Source organism: Sinocyclocheilus anshuiensis, unplaced genomic scaffold (genome assembly GCF_001515605.1).
Source record: "Sinocyclocheilus anshuiensis isolate Anshui unplaced genomic scaffold, SAMN03320099.WGS_v1.1 scaffold193, whole genome shotgun sequence".
Classification (NCBI taxonomy): Eukaryota; Metazoa; Chordata; class Actinopteri; order Cypriniformes; family Cyprinidae; genus Sinocyclocheilus; species Sinocyclocheilus anshuiensis.
Window position 1 is genome coordinate 763,952 of NW_015536468.1, and position 22,239 is coordinate 786,190.

Below are 22,239 nucleotides of genomic sequence, written 5' to 3' on the forward strand. Positions count from 1 at the left end.
AACAATACTACAGCGAGAATAAAAGTTACGCCTTCTTTCTTTGCGTGAACATTTGGGCAGCGTTATGCAAATCTTCCCAGATAGTGACGTAGGTATGTGGGGGCGTGTTAGAACGAGCCGTTTTAGGTAGGTGTGGCTGACTCTTAACTTTTATAAAGAATATCTCTTTGGATTTGAGACTTTAGTCTTCTTTAGTCTTCTTTATGCACCAAGAGTTGTAACACTCCAAAGAGAAAGGAAAAATTGAAATGGCATCATATGACCCCTTTAAATATTAGTGCTGGGCAATGATTAATTGTGATTAATCTCATCCAAAAAAAAAGTTTTTGTTTACAAAATATATGTGTGTGTACTGTGTATATTTATTCTTTATATATAAAAGACACACACATACAGTATACATTTTGAAAATATTGACATGTATTTACATGTATATTTATATTAATATAATTTATATTATATATAAATATATTTAATATATAAACATAACATATTTTTCTTAAATGTATACATGCATGTGTATTTATATATACATAATAAATATACACAGTACACACAAATATATTATGTACACAAAAACTTCTGGATGCGATTAATCATGATTAATCATTGCCCGGCACTATTAAATATATAACTACACTGCAACAAGGGCAAATGAAAAATAAAGTGTAACCAGCAAATACACTAAAACATTTATTCCTTACTTATTAAGTACAGCACCTTAATATTACAATGTGTAATTTGTAAATTCCCTGAATCCTAACAATTCCCAACTCCCCTCTACTTTAATGTTTTGTCTTTCCTTCCAGGGTTTTGTCTGGCTGTGATGGTGAAGGTAATTTTAATAAAAGCTGAGTTGTATTCAGGTGAGCTGTCTAACAGGATTGAGCATTTTCATCTCTATCCTTCATTCCTTCCAACACCAACTGTCAGCACATTTCATGTTTTTCCAAAGATTAGCCAGCTTTCCACTTCTTCAACTGCTGTAGAATCCATTTAAAATGCATGTCCAGTGTGTGCACATACAGAGTTTAGCCTATATGCATTCATATATTAAACACAAATGTCCACTACAAGCCAGTACATTTTCATTTGTACCTTTCCTACAGCAATGACATGATCCTGTGAAGGCATGACCCCTCTCTGTTCGCAGCCAGACAGACTCACATTCATTCATTCATGAGCAGCATGCCAGAATAACAAGCCTCCATTAAACATGAGCTCTATTCCAGAGAGTGTTATAGACCATCTGCTGTAGACTGCAGTCCATACAAGGGACCATTATGTCTAAAAAGCAGAAGAATAGTACACAGCTGATTACAGCTTCAAATGCTATTTTTCTTGCATATACAACAACTAGAGTGGTGCTGAGTCTCTACAATATTTTGGTCCTTAGATTTGACTCTGATACATTGGTTTTTACCCTATCAAGTGAAGTCTGATCGCTTAGAAAACAATATTACACACCTCACCTCAACAAGCCCTATGATGTAAGGTATCTCTCAATGTGTGAACAACAGTGATGCTTGTCTTAGCACACAACACTAATAATACATAAAGACTTCCAGAGATCGAGTTGGTGAAGTATATCTGTGTTATTGAGCAAAAACAAAAAGACAGTTTTCATTTGCTGAGGATCAACAACAAGCACTAAGCAGACTAGGGTTGCACAGTACATGATATAAAAAAAAATACTGTGGCATGAAATCAATAAGATGATACTAGTTATGATGTCATCATTTTGTCAGTTTTGATATCTAACCAAGATTACAATGTGCTACTATTTAGCACAGTTTGGCAGTTCATGCAGTGTAAATAGAATAATTTTTTTTAAAGCACTAAAGCATAAGAATCATTAAATGATTTTAATGGATTCAGAGAATTTGACACTAACTACTTAACCACTTAAACCTGTAATTTGCATTACTGTTCAAAAGTTTGGTGTCAATAAGATTTTTATAACGTTTTGAAAGAAGTCTCTTATACTCACCAAGACTGCACCTGATCAAAAATACAGTAAAAAAATAAAATATTGGTAAATATTACAATTTTTCAAGAATTTCAAGAATGTTTTGAATATATTTAAAAATATATATATTTTTTTTTTGATGGCTAAGCTGAAATTTCAGCAGTCATTACTCCAGTTTTACGTGGCACATGATCCTTCAGAAATCATTCTAATATGCTGATTTGGGGCTTAAGAAACATTTGAAAACAGATATTTTTGTGGTAACTGTGCTACATTGTTTTCGGGATTCTTTTATAAATAGAAAGTTAAAAAAAACAGCATTTATTTGAAATATAAATAAACATTTTGTAACAATGTAAAAGTCTTTACTGTCACTTTTGATCAATTCAAATTGTCTTTGCTGAATAAAAGTATTGATTTAATTCATCTTACTGAACAGTAGTATATTTATAAATCACATCCAGATAGATTTTTAACAAAAGAAAAGTATTTTAATCTTAAACGACACATTTACAATAAGATTTGCTAATTGTACAATACCATGGCAAAAAAAAAAAAGGAAGTGAATGTTACAAACACGGAGACTGATAGCAAATTAACACAAAATTATTAATTCTATTGAAATCATTCAATCAATCGACCAAGGCTGTTCATCTGTTGCCATCAATACTGAGGTACTAACGACTGGTATTGTACCAAAGTATTGGTATCAATCCAATCCTACAGCAGACAGATGGAGCTTCCACTACAGCCAACTGAATTTACTTCGTTCTACATCATCTCAGCCTGGCAAGCACACAAACCTCTCTGAATGTTTTTATGCTGCTAAACAAACCATCATACACAGCAAAAGATGTTCACCTTTCTTACACATGGACAGGATGTTGTCTGAAGGCTGTTGTATGTGGCAGAATCACTATAAATCCCACCGTTTTGTCACACATAAAGTTAAACTGCCATTTTAATCAGCCTACACATTGACCTGAGGTCACTCTGGTTTTTCCTTTCCTAAAACACACACACAGCTCTGGCGTTCTCAACATGCGACTTACAGACTTTGGATCAGCAGAGGTCATGCTGGAGCATGACAGAAGCAACACAGTCTCTCTCTCACACACTCACACACTGTCGTGGAGGTTCAGAAGAGGCTATGAATATCATTGTAAAGTCCTCGCTTGGCTGATTTTAACATAAGCCAGCAAGCGCCTTTGATGGTAAAGGAAATATGTATGGAGATTAACTCACAACGACAGACAAATGAAGGTTGTCGAGGGGGAAAATATGCATCAGATGCCACAAGGCAGGCACCCCCGCTCCCGCAGGAGTGCTCTAAGAGATGCGGATGGCATCTCATTCAGCCATTCAGAGATGACCAAATTAAGGATTGATAGCTAACTAGCTGTGGAATGATGTTTGCACTCAACACAAGAAAAGAGAAAAATCAGGGCAGGCAGACTCGTCTTACTCTTAAAGGTGCAGTGTAGTGTTGTCAAAAGACCCGGTACTTCGGTACCAAGTCGGTACTAAAAAAATGAAAATGTTACGGTACCAGGTTTTTTTAAGTACTGGTGGTACCGAGTACCCGGTCAACCCGGTTCTTGGGGGAAACACTGCATATTATTCAATATTTTAATTTGAATGTAAGATTTTTTTTTTTTTAGCTAACTTAGTTGTTATTCTTGGCTGAATAGCTCTAGGTTTTCAAAAGCCCTTTAAAATTAAATATGTACACATTTTGGATTAAATGAAAGTAGTCAATTTTTAATTAGCATGGTTTTGTGTTTTGCTTTGATACCGAAATTGGTACCGAGAACCGTGGATTTTCACTGGCATTGGTACCGAATACTGAAATTTTGGTACCGTGACAACACTAGTGCAGTGTGTCATTTCTGCGGCACTAGCGGTATCAAATTTATAGATTTTCAACAGACACGCAAAGGGTAAAAAAAAACATTTAATTTGCTAAATTAAAAAGGCTTTTATCTATCTTTTATTAAGAAAATATGCAGAGTTATATAAGGTACAATTTATTTAATATATAATAATTTGTAAATACATATAAAATAAAAAAAAATAATTAAGTGTTAACTTATACTGACTGGTTAGGAGCTTATTTTGGCTTTAGTACAATAACAAAAAAAAGCCAAACAAATTTTTTTCATAAAATGATGTACATATTTAATATTTTTTACTGTTAAAATATATTGCAGTCAAAATAAAACTGATTAAATCTCATGGTTTCTGATGGATCTTTACAGCAGAATGAAACTGTGTGAGAAAAATATTACTTTCATTAACACTTAAATGTGTGTATTATATACATACATATACATATATATATATATACATATATATATATATATATATATATATATATATATACACATAACTTATTTAAGTGTTAAAAAGTTACAACTTGTTAGTAACTTATTTCGCTTTAGAACAATGACAAATAAAATAAACAACACAGACATTTGATGAGATTTGTGGGGTTGGGGCATTAGAAAACCTCAGGCCTATGGTATCGGTATTGATGCAGCATGAGCCTTTGGTACCTCAGTTTTAAACCAAACTGTTCATATTGGTTTGTTACAGCATACAGATGGACTATATTCTACAGCCAACTGAATGCGGTTTGTTCTACATCAGTGCGCTGGTTTTGTGTGTGTGGATGTGCACACATGAGCTGTCACGTATGGCAACAGGCACCAGCCCCAAAGGCATAAAGGTGCTGAACTGCCCTGTTAGGATCTCTCCCTCCTTTCCTTAATTTTTCATTCTTATCCCTTCATCTCATCCCAGTCTCTCCGGGAACGGCGCGAGACTGCGCTAGAACAGAAGGTGCCCATGCAGTGCTAACTCTGCCTCCCTTAAAGCTTAGTCGTCTTTCTGGAGTTACAAAGACCGTGAATATTCTTGACTCAGTGGAGCAGAAAACAGAGAGATTGCAGCTGGACTTTCAAAGGCCACTGCATTTTTTAATCTTCTCCACTGTGACCAACAATTCAAACTTCATACTGTACAACCACACATAGTTGAGACAGAAATGTCAAGAGCATGGGATAGTGGACCATTGGTATGTGAGCCAAAAACAAGTTGCGGCTTGTTCTGAAAGCAGGGAAGGTGTAATGTTAAAGGTAAATGCAACTAATCATGTAATGTAACATAGACAGGATAGCAAAATAAACAACTTTTAAAAAAGGAAGAGAAAATGTTTGCCATATCCATAGCTGACTTTAAAGGCTGTGCATCTAACCAAACTCTTCAGTATTTTGGTGTAGTTTATCGGTCACTGTAATTCGGCTAATAACAATACAATACACTGCCTAATTTTTGTTCTGTGTGTTAGACTGTTGGGAAAAACACACTTCTGCTTATTAATGTGCAGAGTTGCAATAAGTTTTTTGGCAAACAAACAGCCTACAGTTAATGTAATAAACTATGTTACTTGATGGAAGAATTGTTTATTCTAGGGATGCACGATATTATCAGACCAATATCGGAATCGGCCGATAATGGCTTTAATATAAATATCGGCATCGGCCTGATATGAAAAATTATGCCGATATGTATTGCCGATAAGAGGAATACATTAACTCACATGTGCTCAGGGTGTGCTAGCGATTAGATCACGTCAGCATTGTGGCTCATTCTTGAAGCAAAGTTTTGCCTGAATGGTGATTGGATTCATTGCTTTGGATCGCTGCATTTAAACTGAGAATGCACTTACAGAATGATGCGTTCGGTGTGTGATAGAGTAAACAGTAAATCATGAGTATGTTTTGATTGAAAGGTCAGAAGCTAATAATAATTAATTAATTAATTAATAATTAATATATATTTTATTTATAGTTATTTTCACATTTTAAATTTACTGTCATTATAAAATAACTTTATTATTGTTTATTTAATTCTAACAAATAAGTTCTTGTTAAAAACTAACCAAAATTAAAAATAATTATATATAGGTATCGGTATCGGTTATTGGCCAAAATGAGTTGAAAATTATCAGCATATCGGATATCGGCAAAATCCAATATCGTGCATCCCTAGTTTATTCTGATTATTAGTAATAATATATTGAACATGTTCTCGAATATGTAATACTACTGTTGCTGCCATTTTATAAAATCAATAGTGCAACAGTGCTGACCACTTTTTCAATGGCTTTGGTTACTGAACAATTTTTCACATAGGGCATTTTGTGTTTAATTCGATTTTCTTCATTAAAGAGATAAAAAAGATACAAGACAGTGCACTTTTTAGGTACAAGAGGGCTTTAATGAAGTAAATAATTATGAACACATTAAGCACTGTAAATGACATAAATAACAATAGACAAATAAAACTACTGATTTACAGTTTTTGATTATAAACAATATATTTCCATGCGAGTCGTTGGGCGCAATAAGGTTATTTTGGTGTGATTCGCTCACTGTGATTCTTTGATTAGTGGAGTTTTTCATCATGAATACCACTTCTTACATGATTATTTAAAAACTAAGTTGAAATATCACGATAAATCGCATGCAATTGTCATGCGCATCTCTTCAGTAAAGCCAGTTCTGTGATTAGTAGTAAATCTCCATCACGTGCGTTCAGATGGAGCGGCATTTACTACACAGAGCCGTAGTTCACTGACAAGCTACGCAATATCGCGTTCATTATCGCAGGCAATTCATCTGCGATTATGAACGCGATATTGCGTAGCTTGTCAGTCAACTACGGCTCTGTGTAGTAAATGCCGCTCCATCTGAACGCATGTGATGGAGATTTACTACTAAAACCGGCTTTACTGACAAGATGCGCATGACAATTGCATGCGATTTATCGTGCAGCCCTAGAAATAATGCATGCTGATGGCTTAAAAAAAAAAGCATCAATTAACAACCTTGTAAGCTCACAATAGGTTTGACTTTAAAGGTTTATAAGTTACCATTAATTCAATTCCTTCATGGAGAAAATGAAAGGGACACATACGGAACCCTTGCTGCACACCATACTATGCTGCAAACCAGCATATTTAAGACAACCAGTTAACTAATCATTCAGGCAACCTATCAAATAGTTTTGCATTTTCCTATTTTATATGCTAGTGGGTTGCCAGTGTATGCCCAATGTAAAATCCTGAAGCAAAGCTAGTTGAGAACCACTTGTGCAGGACAACAGAGCATGAAGAATAAGAAGCTATGCAGAGAGTAAAAGAATAACAGAAAATGTGAGACACCACTGAAGAAAAAAATGCAGCACTGTGCCCTCTCTGTGACTCCTTCTCCACTCTCACTCAGGGCCACCCATTCTCATCCTCTCGCCTGTCAATCAAATACCTCCATTGTGCTCTCTGACAGCTAGATTACAATAATACACATTCCCACATGCAGCACACTCTCTTTTCTCTCACACACGACACACAGCAATTTTGAATGCCTTTTTTTGGCATTTGTTTTCTGCGTTACGATCCCAGATGACCCTAAACTGTGCTTCAGGGGAGGGGAAGGTGTGTGTGACTGTGTGTGGTTATGAAGTGTAGCCTGAAGGAAAGCAAGATGCCTGAAGTGAGCGGATCGTTACACAAGTACAAATGTAAGATGCCTGTTCAGGGCTTTTTTTCTTGTGCTGCAGAGTTGTGAATGTGCAATGTCGACTAGACGCAAAATTTAAATTATTGCTGCTGTGGCTAATTCAGCACATCTACGTGTTTGTTCAACATCTCTGCAGTACAGAGAGATGAAGTCAAGCCTGTAATATCTGTTACCCCAAGTGTCCACTGGCGTGGAAGAAACCTGCTCGATACCGCTCAAAGCGCTAGCGATCAGATGCTCTGGGGCTTTGTCGGTAAAATGAACAGCAGTGTGGCTGTTTCCGTGCGGACTATGATTGCGTTTAATACATGCTCAAAGTCATCGTATATGTGCTAGATTATAGTTGAAATAATGCAAACTTTATTTCTGTATGGTGTTAATCTTATACACGTTTTGATTGTTATTCTAAAATAGTTGTGGTATTCAGTACGAAATAAATTCAAATCAGAAAATCTACATATATTTGTCAAAAGAAAGAAAGATTTTGTTTTTACATGTGACAGTAAAGACTTTTAAAAAATATTTCAAATAAATGCAGTTCTTTTGAAGTTTACATTTAAAGAATCCTGAAAAAAATGCTACAAAGTTTTCACAAAAATATTAGTGTTATATATTAATAAAAAAGTAATATATACTAATATTAAAATTTTCAACATTGATAATGATTCTTGAGCAGCTTTGACATCAAAGCAATAATTTATATTTGAAAATATATTAAAAGAGAAAACAGTTATTTTAAATAACTTAACAACTTTTCACATTATTACCATTTTTACTGCATTTTGATCAAATAAAGTAAGTTTAGTAATCATAGAAGTCTTCTTTCAAAAACATGCAACTAACCTGTCCAACCTCAAAAAGTAAACTCAAAACTATATGCAGATGTTTACTTCTAAATGTTAAAATCTGTCAACAGAATAAAATCATGATTAATCTCATCTTTTTTGAAAGCAGAATGACACTATAATAATCTGAAAATCCCAGCCCTACAGTATCAGTGTAACAAACTGACCACATTCTAGCCACAATGAAAATGTGCTAAATGAATTTGAAATCTGAATTATATAATAGTAATGATAGTAACGTGTTAATGTGATTTCAGCACAGAATCCACCAGAAACATGTCTGTATCATCCTTATTTGCATAAAGTTTCTCAACTATCTGACATTCGGTCCACCATCAATACACAATCTCCCGTGAGGTTTTTAATTAAAACGAACTTAGAGATTCTAATTTTCTGCAAAGAGATGTATGAATATGCAAGACAAATTAAACTCCAGTGCTCAGGGTATTTGATTTCACAGGAGAAACAGGACTGTGATCTTCCTTATGGTCACTGAACACTGTCTGGCTTATGTGATTCTTGAAATCTCAGATTTGTTACAAACACGAGAACTTGAAAGAAAAATACAGCAAAAATATTTGTAAAGAATTTCCCTTATGGTCCAGCAACAAGCACCTGAAGTTCTCCAAACAGAATGTCTTCAATTGATTCATAAACACAGCACTTATTAAAAAGGGTAATGTCTCCAATCTATTTGGTCAGTAATGAGGTCAATTACCTTCTCAAAAACTGCTGGCTTGTTCCCTTTATCTGTGTCTTTTTCCCTCTTCTTCTCCTCCTTTTTCCTCTCTCTCTCCTTCTGTGTCAGAATCAGGAAAACACATTTAAGAGTTTGCACACACACAAGAAATTGAAGAAGAAAAAAAAAATGTTGAGTCAGCTACAAGTCTGAGGTGTCTTTAGGGCACAAGGCTTGCAGTTTTGCCTTGAGGCCTGTACTTTGACAGCTTAAATATGGCTACCACAGCTTAAAACACACACACACACACACACACACACACACACACACACACACACACACACACACACACACAAAATCGGTTTCTTCAACTATGGGCACACTGCGGAAGAATTCTGTCATTTTGACATTTGATTTTAACACTGTCAATTTCACCACATCTCTAAATATGTACTGTTTTTAATACAATTCTTGTAGTTGAAATGACAGTGGTGAAAATTCTATGTTAAAAATGTAAAATTAAATAGAAGAATATTTTATCTTGCTAAGGATCATTTCAAAGTTAGCATTTTATCTATCATAAATATATTGATATATATATAATATATTTTATGAACATTTTTTTGCTTTCTTCAGAGATAATATTTCATATTTCAGAATAAAAATCCACCCACACTCCTTATTTTTTAATCTCCATTAAACCAAATCAGTCTCACTAGGCCTGCCGTTTTGATTTTCTAAGCAGTGTGACATCACACTGCATAGGGCCGGGCCACGGCGGCTGATTGACAGCTCTGCATTGTCATAGTTTCCACCCTCAGCAGTTGTACGCTGTCCTCCATTTTCTCTGCTCTTGAGCAGCTGTAACGTCAACAATGTCTCGTAAGCAATCCCGGTGTTCTGTGTTTGGATATAAGACTGAACATAGAGTCTGCATTTTCTCCCAACATCTGAGCCACTGAAGGATTGGATTACTTCTATTTTTCAAGGTAATGCACCTCAAAATCTACCTAAATACGTTTATGTCTGCACAAATCATTTCAATCCAGACTGCTTTGTGAATGTCATGTCATTATAGTGCTTAGCGTTTTAACCGTTTTTGTATGCGTACTAGGGATGGGTCACGATTTTCGAATATTCCATTAGTTGATTTAATTATAGAATATCGAATAGGTTGTGCGATTATTGTCTTAAAATTTCCGTGCTTGGAATGCCCATCCCTAGTGCGTACATTATCAAAGTATTTTAAGTGTGAGATTAGTTTGTGTATTTTATATAAGCCGATGACAGGGTGCGAGCTCTGTAACGTCACACTGCTTTGTCCCACTTTCAGTGCATTTGGCTTCCCATATGTACGGCTGAACTCCGGTTCTCTCGCTATCAGTCATGTTGCTTCTACCAGCTGTTTATTGCAGTATGCAATGCAGAAAGACGTATACACTGCACATGGCCACCGTAGCCAGGGTTTGAAAATTAGTGAGGTCTGGGGTGGGGTTAAGAATTGTGCTAAAATAACCCCTACAAATACAACTCATTATATACACCAACACTTTAAAAGAGACAGAGATGTAGATGTTTGTGAAAGATGTTTTCTCTGTTTTGGAGGGATGAACATTGATAAATTATACCATATTTATTGCATCAAAAATAGTTAATATTTTACTATAGGTTCGGGGTGGATAATTTTATCAGTTGTTCATTAATCATGCAACAATACATATTACTGTTATAGTTTTCATTAATAATCATTGCTATAAAGATGATAACTTTGTCTAGTGCTTTTATGGATGTTTTTAGCATTTCCTTCTGTAACTTACTTGTTCTACATATCTGTGTATTAGTGTTAAAAAGGTTTTTGACAGTGTTGATAATGTTTCTGACAGATAATATCATGATATTTTTGTGATGATTTTGCATTTGCCTTACCGAAAGTGCTATCCTGTCAGCAATAATAACCTGTCCAAGGGCTTTTTTGATTACTGTCAGTTTAAGTGCAGGCGATGTAGTGTTGCCAGATATTGCTATAAAAACAAATCAAAAACCGACAAATAAATAAATTAAACCGAAATTATTTCAAATCTTTGTAAATAAGATAACCAAGATATCGCTGACCCTAAACTGCAACTTCCCACTTGATTAACTTTAAAGTGTCAAATTAAGTGGAAAAGACAAGTCCAAAAACGCTTATAATAGATGGACCTGCAACAGCTGCACCCGCGCCCTCACTCAAGACTCTCTCAAGACTCTTTCACTCCGGCAGCGTCTCGCAGCGATCATTTTCATACGATGGACGACAGACGATAAACATTCTTGCAAACTGTCTAAACTTAATTATACATGCATGCAGGCATTCATATGAGGAGTTTTAAACAGCAAATGAGTCATTTAGAGAACAAATTTAATTTTTGAACATGAAAAATGTACCGAGGTTCGGACCTCGGTGACCTCATAGCTGGCTACGGGCCTGATGCTACGCCCTATTCTGGAGACGGGACAGGAATATGCAGCTCATTTGCATTTCAAGTGATACACACCAAAACAGCTCTCTTTTTGACACGCCTCAAAAATGACATTTTCCAGACGTTATATTAAATGATGTGTGGGGTATTTTGAGCTGAAACTTCACACACACATTCTGGGGACACCAAAGACCAATATTACATCTTGTATAAATGGGCATGATAGGTGCCCTTTAACAAAGTACACCATTTAAAACTCCCATCACTATGGCAAAGCCAAACAAATGCATCATAAAGGATTGGCCTTGATATCGAGCATGATATCTGATGCTGACAGAGCTGTGCTATCGATTCCTTTCCACAGCAGAGCACAGAGGCAACAGACTCCACGCATACACTCAAACACAACCACAACACTTTTCAACAATGAATGTAAACTCGTCAGTGTGACTTCTATAGGTTCTCTCTCCTTGCCCTTTGTTTAGTTTAAATTAACGTTCTTACAGGCGGTTTAATAATCTGTTGCCAAAACTGTCAATAGTCAGACAGTTCTGACTGGTGCAATTACATCCATTTTACACACTTCATTTTACAAATAGATTATGCAGGAAATAAAAAAAGTATATATGACTTTATTTTATATATTATAATTATAATTTTAATTTTAATATATAATTATATATAATAATTATATATAATTTATATATACTCTATTCTTTTTCTATTCTATCTGTTTTCTTTTTATTTATTAGCCTATATGATTTTAAAAACCCTTGCTACGTGTACTGCATTAAGCTAACTGAGACTTGTTATAGCACTTGTATATCATTGCTCTTTTGTTGTATACTAAATTTTTTATTTATATTTGAATTTATATTAAGCAGGATATCACAATATTTTAAAAAGCAAAATTAAATTTTATCTTGTTAAACAGATACATAAATGATTAATGGATAATAATAATAATAATAATAATACTACTGCTACTACTACTACTACTAATAATAATAATAGTTGTTGTTGTTTGCCCCCACCAGACTTGACCAAACATGCCAGTTGTCCAACTTGACGAGCTAAAATGCGCTTGTCTAGCACTAACCAGCATGAACCCAGCTTCAGATGCATGGACATTTGTGCCGGTGCAGAGATTGCATAACACATTATATCATAGAAAATGGATTCAGTGATTGATTAACAACACACAGAGGTCTGTCCCAATTTGCATACTACTTTGTTAGTGATGTGAAAGTGCATTTGGTGTATTAAGACAGTACAACAGTACTGTGATAAACTACCACCTCATAAAATTGCATCTTGATTGCACATATTAAAGGGGTTAACCTTTTTTTTATTATTGCTAATAGATTTAAGTACAATTTCAATATTTTTTTTTTCTGATTATAGCTAAACAGGGACTAAAGGCCACATAACCCCAATTTTGATTGCATTAAGTTATAAAAATAATTTTTTTTATAAAAAAAATAAAATAATTTCTTATTATTTCACATTTAGTTTTTATGGCTGGAAATGTAGCAGCAATAGTATGCAATTTGGACATGTTTGGCATATTTTTAACATAATATTATTTGAAATGGAATCATTCTAAACTACTATTTAGGATGGAAAGTATGCAAATTGGGATGCAGCCTAGAGAATGCACAGCACAAGTACAGCACAGCACCAAGATCAGTGAACCGCACAGCACAGAGAAGCACAGTGCTACAGTACCTCCAGTTTGCTTTTCTCAGCTGCTTGCGAAGAAGGGGATGATACTGAGGGCAAAGCAGCATCAGAGGACTTCTGCAGGGGCAGAGGAGAGGGAGAGAGGGAGAGAGGGAGAGAGGGAGAGAGAGAGAGAGAGAGAGAGAGAGAGAGGACGAGAGGGTAAAAGAGAAAAATTGAAATAGAATGAGAAAGAGATAAAGAGGGGGTGTGGAGGGAAAAAAAGCGGAAGAAGAGAAATCAGAATTAATAGGCTGCAGTGATCACTATACAGTGAATAATGATTCAGCCTGTGGGAAACTGGGAAAAGCAACATTTATATACTGATACATTCACACACATCTCAAACACTGCAAAAACACAATTTTATAAATCAGTATTTCTGCCGGCTTTTTAGTAAAAAATATTGAAACACTGTTAAAACAAATCCACTTGTGAAGCAAAATTGCTTAAGATATTAAAACTTGTTTTCAGAGAATATATCTTGAAAATTAAGTTTATTTTTGTTAGCCCATTGGCATTATTTTCTCATTTAAACAGCATAAAAAGCAAAACATTTTCTTGCCAATGGTGTAAGAACTTAATTCAAGATATATATACATATATATATATTTTTTTTAGAAATAACTACTTCTCAAAGTGAATATATCCTGTTTAAAAGGATGCATAGATATTTTAACAGTAAAACAAGACAATAATTGGTTGCAAAAATATACACATCAGGAAGAGGACCCATGTATCTTGGTTTAGTTGCAATATCAGCAGTCGCATCTATCATCAAGGACACATTTGGTGGGTAAAAATAGCCCAGACTTCTCCAGATGTTCCAGAAGATGTAAGAAGTGAGACCATCTGCCGAATCTGTAGTCAAGAGTTTGTCAATCTGCATGGCCAATACTGCCTCAAATCAATAGAATTAACTCACAAGTGTAGACACCACAAATAACTGCATCAATCAGATGGAGATGTTTGAAAAGCTTGCTCATATACATTTACATATGTGTATATAAAAGCTCAGCCAAGTTCAATAGTATGGATTTCTATTTTCAATTTCATTAAGAATTGTATTGTTGGAGGGTAGAAGGGCATCGTTTGTGATATGACAAAACACCTAAAGTGGTTCAATTGCTGCTTGCATAAAGGACTGCATAACTGTGATGAAAAAATCCTTTTTATTTTGAAAAGCTATTGTGATTTGAACAGGGATATGAAAACCATTCAAAATCCCATATTGCCGCAGTCTAGTTATCAAAGCAAAAAGAACAAAAAGGCATAGCAGCTGATGTTCAACAAGGTGTGTGAGAACTGCAAGCTAACAAGTGATGCCTTTCGACTCATAATTAAGTCATGTTTTGAGTCCACTTTAGTGTTATATCGATTGCAACAGCAGCTTCAGTGTGCAATCCTGAAGATGGAATGCTGAAGACAAATGCTGAAAATACAGTTCCTCTCTAATTACGCACAAACTTCCTATGATTGATGTTGTGTGAAATACCAAAACACTGGATTGGTTGAGGAAAAAAACTCCATATGTACTCTCAGCATGAATCTTATTCCCTGCAATGTACATGTATAAACAAATAAACACTGCAGAGACAGACATGTGCACTTAGGAACAAATATGTAGCTGTACAGGTCTGTGATACTTGTTAAAGACAAAATAAAAACTGGAAGTTTTTTCATCACTCAGTGACCAAAAAAAGTGTTTTCTGGTAATTCAAAGGCACCTGTTATATCTACTAGTGGTGGGCGGTATGACCACAAATTAATATCACGGTATTTTTCAAAGTTATACCGGTTTCACGGTATATGACGTATTTATTTTTTCCATGCATGACCAGGTGTAAACCACATTTTCTACTGATTGAGAGAGGAAATAGGCTACTGCAGTAGACTGACTTAGAATGCCCTATTTTACTGTCATGATGAGTGAATATTGTAGAAAAATACCACACTAAATAGTGACGAAACACGACCCATTTATACATGTTAACCAGGAGTCACTCTCATTTATAATCGCGACATCGTCTGATAAAATCAACATGCATGTGTACAGTAGATGCATGTTGAGCGGCTATGCGGTGGCTTTGGCTATATTACTTTTTTTGTCTCATGCAGCGCACTTTTTTTGGTCACTGTATTCAGAAAATGTAAAAGAGTGATGAAAAAACTTCCAGTTTTTATTGAGTTACAAAAAAATAAAAAATTGCATTATATTAATAGAAGAAAACTATGCTCATATTTATAATTCCAAACAGTCAGTAAGTGACAGGTGCTTGGAAACGCTGTTTTGTACTCATTTATTGACGAGTTGGCTGCGGTACGTCCAGCTGAATGCACTGCTTCTCTGCCGCTCACTGCACAGAACAGACGCCGAGAGAGACGACACTGCGCCGGGAGAGTCAGACCTCGCGCTCGCGGGGCAGCACTGGCGACATCTTCCAACTGAATCAAGTCGCTAGGTTTGTCAGTATATATATTCTATGGAAAAAAGCGGCTAAAAGCGTCTGAAGGTTGCTAAATCTAGTGCTAAAGTCGCACTCGTGTGTGTGAGACGCGGGAGCTGATGGCAGGGGGCGGTGGATATTTGTGGAGGTCAATGTGGATATTGTGGATGAGTTCTTCTGTGTCATCACGTTCTACTAGTTCTACAGCTTCAGTTTTGGAACTTTCACGCTTAGTAACACATACAGCTGTGTCCTCGCCACAGTGCAACAGTGAAAAGAGACCCTCCCCCCACCCCTCAAACGCATTCCGAACATTATTTAAACGACACCGGTATTGCGGTATTTTAAAAATTCATATCATAAGAAAAATAAACACCGGTATTCGGTATGAACCGGTATACCGCCCAGCACTAATATCTACCATGCATTGGATGATACAGATCAAGTCACAAAATTGACCCTCATTTTCTTTTTGTCGTCTTCTTCCTTTTCCCTTTCCCCTCACTGTGCCCCTTTCATTAGCTGGGGCAGTTTGTTTAGGCAGATTTTATTGGCTCTGGGGTAGATAAACGGCTCTGCCACTTCACAGAGTCCCACAAAGCCTCTTTCTCTTGGAGCAGGAAAGACAAGAAGGGAGGGCATGGATGGGTCAGGGCCAAGGTTTTTACTCCATTTCTGCATCATTGCCTAATGCCCGGTTCAGACTACACGATTTTAGCCCGATTTTGCCACGATTTGCTTGATGTAGGGTGTCGTGGGGATTCGTAAACGACAATGGGCGTCGAGACGCAAGATTCCATCGTTTCAGAACGTGTAGTGTGTCATAGTGGATGACAACAGATTCCGCGTCTGCGATGCTTCACGACATCACGACAGAAAGACTAGCATGTTTAATTTTTTTTCCGTCGTCCACGACGAGTTCTGTCACATTGGTGACGTTGACCAATAGCAGCACAGAAGCTCTTTCATACACAGGTTTCAAACATGGCAAAATGAAAGAGAGATGATGGCTGCTAGGTGGAATTATGAGATGGAGGAAAGGTTCGTGGAGCTGTGGCAACAGTACTCCTGTCTGTATGATGTGTCATCAAGGGACTACCACGACAGAACAAAGAAAGAAAAATGCTGGCGAACTATAACGGAAGCGCTGCAACAATGTTTACACTCTTGTTTTCAGAAGTCAGTCGCTAGTTCCTCCTTCTCTGACATCACGCGCGTCGTCTCTGACAAGACGGCACGTGATGAATGGTCGGGAAGCAACGTGTAGTCTGACATGTTTCTTGTCCACGCCATGACAAGATTTTAGGATTCAAAATCATGTAATCTGACACAGTGACTATCGTGACCGACAAAAATATCGTGTAGTCTGAACCCGGCATAAGTGACAGCACAATCTCAACCAGACAGAGAAAAAAACCAGACAGACAGAGAGAAAGAAGGTGAAGAGGGAGATATGGAGGAATAGAGTAAAAAGCAGCATGGGTGAGCAAGCAAAAGGAATATACAGGGTTCAATACAAGTTAAACTCAACTGACAGCATTTGTGGCATAATGTTGATTACAAAAATTAATTTTGACTTGACCTTGTCATTCTTTCTTCTAGACACTTTCTTGTCTATGTTTGGAATTTTTTTATTTGTAAAGTATTTTTATGATAAATAGTTTAAATAAAATATTAACAATTTAATGGCAGAAGTTATGGTTATTATTTGTTAGGTTAACCAAAGGATTAATCCCCTAATCAGAAAATAACTGATAGATTCACCTGTCAAAAAATTATTGTTAGATTAATTGACTAAATCAAAATAATTATTGATAGATTAGAAATTAGTAGCAGCTCTACTATAGAGACAGGACCACAAAACACCAATTCTGATTCCATTACTTCACCTAAAGGTTTTATGGTTTTATTTCCTCTGTCTAAAAATATAGCAGAAATAATACAAACATAATATCATTTGGAATGCATTTATTCTAATAAAATCTCTAATTCTAAATTCTATTCTGGGTTACAGTGTGGCACTGATATTGAAGGGGAATGGGGCCAATCCTTAAACTTTCAAATTGTCAGTTTTTCAAGAACAGCCACATGATGTGAACAATATGATGTCATGGCCTATGAAACCTTACATTAAATTTCACTACATGTCATAAACCTTAGAATGTCTGCAAAAATAATGATTTAAACAGCTTCACAGATAAAATAATACATATTTAACAGAAAAATTAATGCCAGTGTTTTAATACTTTAAGCTTCACATTTCTGACATAAGGCTAAAAAATTGGCCCACATTAACATCCATTGTAGGTGCCTCACAATAACCTCCTTTTTTATTTTTCTGATATTCAACATAAGCCACAAATGCTGTCGGTTGAGCTTAACTTGCATTAAACCTGGAATATTCCTCTGAAGCAGGTGACGGTGACGAGGGAGTTTTCAGGAAGAAAAAGGGACAAGAAGACAGATGACTTTCCTTTTGTCCCAGTATGGAAGCAGTGCTGTCAGCAGCATGCATCCACAGGGCCCAAGCTGAACAAGTAGGTCCATTATAGCCCGAGTTAGCACAGAACTGTCCGGATCGGTTCATTACCTGCTGATGGATCCCCCTCATAATCTGCTTTTATTGGGTTAGCATCAGCACTATGCTCCACAGCAGCATGGGCCCATATTCATTAGAGAGCCATTAAATAATACCACGCCATACTCCTCCTCTTTCCCCCCAATCCCTTTAATACCACCGAGCCCATCTGGGGAAATAAGTCCAGAACGGGAAGCAGAAGGAGATGAAGAGAGGCGGTCAATAAGCAGAGACCGCAATCAGCCCGGAGTGTGAAGGGAGAACCGATCTCCATCTTAATGCAGCCGAAGGCGCAAAGACTCCCATCCTCTCAAAGAAGTAACAGCCTCAGCGTGAGGTCCAAAGGTCTCCAGCTTTCTAGCTGAGAAGTAATAGAAGGCGCGGACAGCTAAATGCCCCATAATACAGTGCAAACGCCCAAGCAGGCCAGGTCACTTGGGGCTGAATGAGGCTTAGATGACTGCAGTGTGAAAAGAGACAGTGAAAAGTATGACAATTGGCCAATTGCTGGCTGTGGAAGGCTGAAGCTATAATTAGTTATGCTCCGATATCTCATTCACACATTCACACTCATACAGACAGTTCTGTGGCATAGAGAAACCGACAGTTTTCCAAAAAAAAAATCAAGTTACATTTACCATAGCAGAGCTGAGCCTGTGATGTTCATATTCCCTTCGTCTTTTATATATTCCGTTCTTGATATTAAAAACGGTCCACTGAGATCCTTCATTTTGCACGGTTCGGAAACACTTTGATCAAAATAATGAAAAAAGCATGTAAAAAAAAAAAAAAATGTTGGAAATGGGAAAAGCATGTTTTGAAAACATCAAAACAAAACAAGGAAGTGCAGGACGCTTAACATCCTGTGACATTTATTTTCTGCTTCACACACACAATCATTTAAATGGTGCGAATCAGCAGGGAGGGAACATGACTTGAGCGTGCTGACTGGCGATAAGGCTTTCAATAAGACACATTTATTCCCCATCTACTGCCACAGAAGAACACACAGAACTTTCATTACTGTCACGAGACAGGAAGACAAGGAGTAGGAAAGAGAGGGAGTTAGACTCTCTTGAGCTTGTTTTAGTAATTGAAGCAAGGAAAGGATGCAATATTGCATTTCTCTCCACCTGGGTTGGAAGCAGGCAACTATTGATTTCTTTTCTTTTCTCTTTTTTTTTGGCCCAGCTGCCCATCAGATGCCTCCATTCTAGGCTTAAGAGTCAATGTCACATGATTAAGAGTTAAAAGGCATCACTGTGGCAAGTTGTGTCACCAGAAAGTGATCAAACAGTACCACAGCTGAGAAAAAAGTTTGAGGTTAGAAAATTTTTTAAGCATGCATTAGATCAACAGTGATAGCAGTGACAATGTTACAAAAGATTTCTATTTCAAATAAAATGTTCTTTTGAACTTACTTTTCCTGAAAAAAATATAGGCCTATAACAGTTTTCACAAAAAATATTAAAACCGTTTCAACATTGATAATAATAATGCAAATTATACTAGTACCAAATTATTATATTTTTCATTATTATAACTAGGTGTGTAACGGTACACATACTTGTGCTGAAAATTTTTGGTACAGGATTTTCAGTTCAAAATGTCATTTCAAATTATGTAATTTTTTTCAGGAAATTCAAACAATAAATTCCGTTATGATGCTCTATGATGTGGTGCGACAGATCGCTGTATAAACGCCTTAAAAGCGCGACCATCCCTTCCTCTTTACTACTAGTTTTAACGCGAAATAAACATGAATGAACATCTCATGCATCAAGTAATCGTTCAATCAGCATTTCAACCATGGAAAGACGTCAACAAAACAGCTGTAAACAAAATGTCACATAGCATTTAATTTAACTCAGGCAAGTCATCAGTGTCCACAGCTCATTAGTTCGCTAAAGAAATGAAGTGCAGAGAAGAGCATTTTGCGAAATATTAGACTATATACTCATATTTTACTTTACCTGTTAGTGATGTCTTAATTATTTAATGTATGTGTAAATAAATCTGTTATGGAACAAGCTTTGACAGCCACTGCATAAATGAATACATTTCAACAACAAATAGAAATGTTATAAATTTATAATTTTATAATTTAATTTAAAAACTGCATTATGTGCAATTTACATGTTTGCATACTTTAAGTTGAATGTTGATTATTATATTTAAAAATAAATAGTAATTAAATTTAAGTTTGATTTGATTTAAGTTGATTTCTGAAGGATCATGTGACACTAAAGACTGGAGTAATGACTGCTTAAAATTCAGCTTTGTCATCACAGGAATAAGTACATTTAAAAATTTTTACAGACCCCAAACTTTTAAACAGTAGTGTATGTAATAAATTAACTAAACATAACTGCTGATAGCTTTAAAGGCTTAATGTAAATTATTTGGAAGAAAACAGCATGACAACTTCTATTGTATTTCACAGAAGAAAGAAACTCATTCAGGTTTGGAATGAAAAGGTGAGTAATGATAAGAATTTTAAGCTTTGTTAGTGTTGCTTAACTGTTTACCTTCCAGTCAGCAGAATAAATGGTGAAAGAAGAATAATATGCACAACTCATAATGGCTTGAGTTGCACCCTCTTGTCAAAGCAGGAACTTGTACTTTTAAACCAGGATACTGATGAGGAAAATTGATATTAGAGCACTGTTAAAGTAAGCTGTTCTCCACCACTATAGAACAGGGATAACTGCACTCCTTTGTGAAAACCATTTCTTTTTTCAAATAAGGATATTCTACATTAACAAGGGCAAACACAGATGCCAGGAACAGGAGGTAATTAAATCAATTTGACAGCCATAATCTGCAAACACTAGAGGAGAACTACAATTCATATATGTATTTAGTTTAAAACAGTAGCTATCAACTGTTGGGTCGGGACCCAAAAATGCGTCACAGGTCTGTTATAGGGTCACAGAAGAAGCAGTGGGGGAGGGTGAACGTGATTTCTTCAAGTACAACATGTTCCTTGAACATCCTTGTTCATCCTGGAAAATCATTCCAATCAACCAATTAGAATTGAACTTTTCAGGAAATGTCAGTTTTAGGCTTACAATCAGGGTTAGGTGCTTCTACACCTTTGTTAATCAGCTATCATTTCCCTCTCAATTTAGGAATAATTTATGGGTAAGGTTAGGTTTAGGGGTGGGGATTGGGTTATGTCTATATTTTTAGACAGTAATGTTGATCCAGGATCAACAAAAGATGTTGATTCAGGAACATGTCTTACTTGGCAAAATCACGGCGACCTGTTGGGGACATCAAAATTAACCATCCAATCAAACTATGGTACTTCAGTGTAAATGTATTTATCATTTGTAGAACCTGAACAAATGAGGTAGATGCTGCAACATGCCCTCATCCTCAAAAAACATGAACAAACCACACACAGAAAATAAAACTGTTTCATGTTAATAATGCTTTTAAGTTAATTGCCAAGGCAACTATTCAAATTTTCATTTAATTTTTTGAATATTTTTTTATCTAATATTTATATTTGATTTTATTTCAGCTTAATTTCAATTACAATTTGTATTAGCTTTAGTTAACAACAACACTGAGTGAAACCAGTTGAGAATCACTGTTTTAAAACATTAATACTCTTTAAACACACAAAGAGCCAAAACGAAGTGGTTGTAAATCATTATCTGCTTCTGTATTCATCACAAGTAACAATCCCTCCCTCACACTGTTCTCACTAACCTTCTCATTCCTTTCTTTTCTTCATACACTATCTCTCTCTCATCCAGACCCCCTCCACACACAAAGCAAAATGCCTTAAACTGATAACGAGTTGTTTTTAATAATTTATTTGCATATGGCAGAGTCGGTGGATGAAGACGACCTGGAATCATAGTCTTTCTTCAGGCAGTGCCTCAATGTTACAGTGTGGTGCACAACACGCCACTATTTTGCATTTTAGTACTGCATTTTAATTAAA

The 22,239-nt window shown here is 35.9% G+C and overlaps 1 protein-coding gene and 1 long non-coding RNA gene across 3 annotated transcripts in view; one reads left to right on the forward strand and one right to left on the reverse strand.

Annotated features, from left to right (window-relative positions):
• smap1 (small ArfGAP 1) overlaps positions 1 to 22,239 on the reverse strand; it is a 136,151-nt gene that overhangs the window by 59,842 nt on the left and 54,070 nt on the right. Inside the window, exons 5-6 of one of the 2 annotated variants that reach the window (XM_016493874.1) lie at positions 13,263 to 13,334; positions 9,115 to 9,195 (exon numbers count right to left, since the gene is read on the reverse strand). In XM_016493874.1, the coding sequence (XP_016349360.1) occupies positions 9,115 to 9,195; positions 13,263 to 13,334 (153 nt within the window). The remainder of the gene's footprint in view (positions 1 to 9,114; positions 9,196 to 13,262; positions 13,335 to 22,239) is intronic. The other variant, XM_016493943.1, reaches the window with a different exon arrangement.
• LOC107694738 (uncharacterized) lies at positions 11,689 to 15,265 on the forward strand. The gene is made up of 3 exons (XR_001634916.1): positions 11,689 to 11,775; positions 13,510 to 13,515; positions 15,254 to 15,265. It is a non-coding gene; the product is annotated as an uncharacterized LOC107694738 (long non-coding RNA).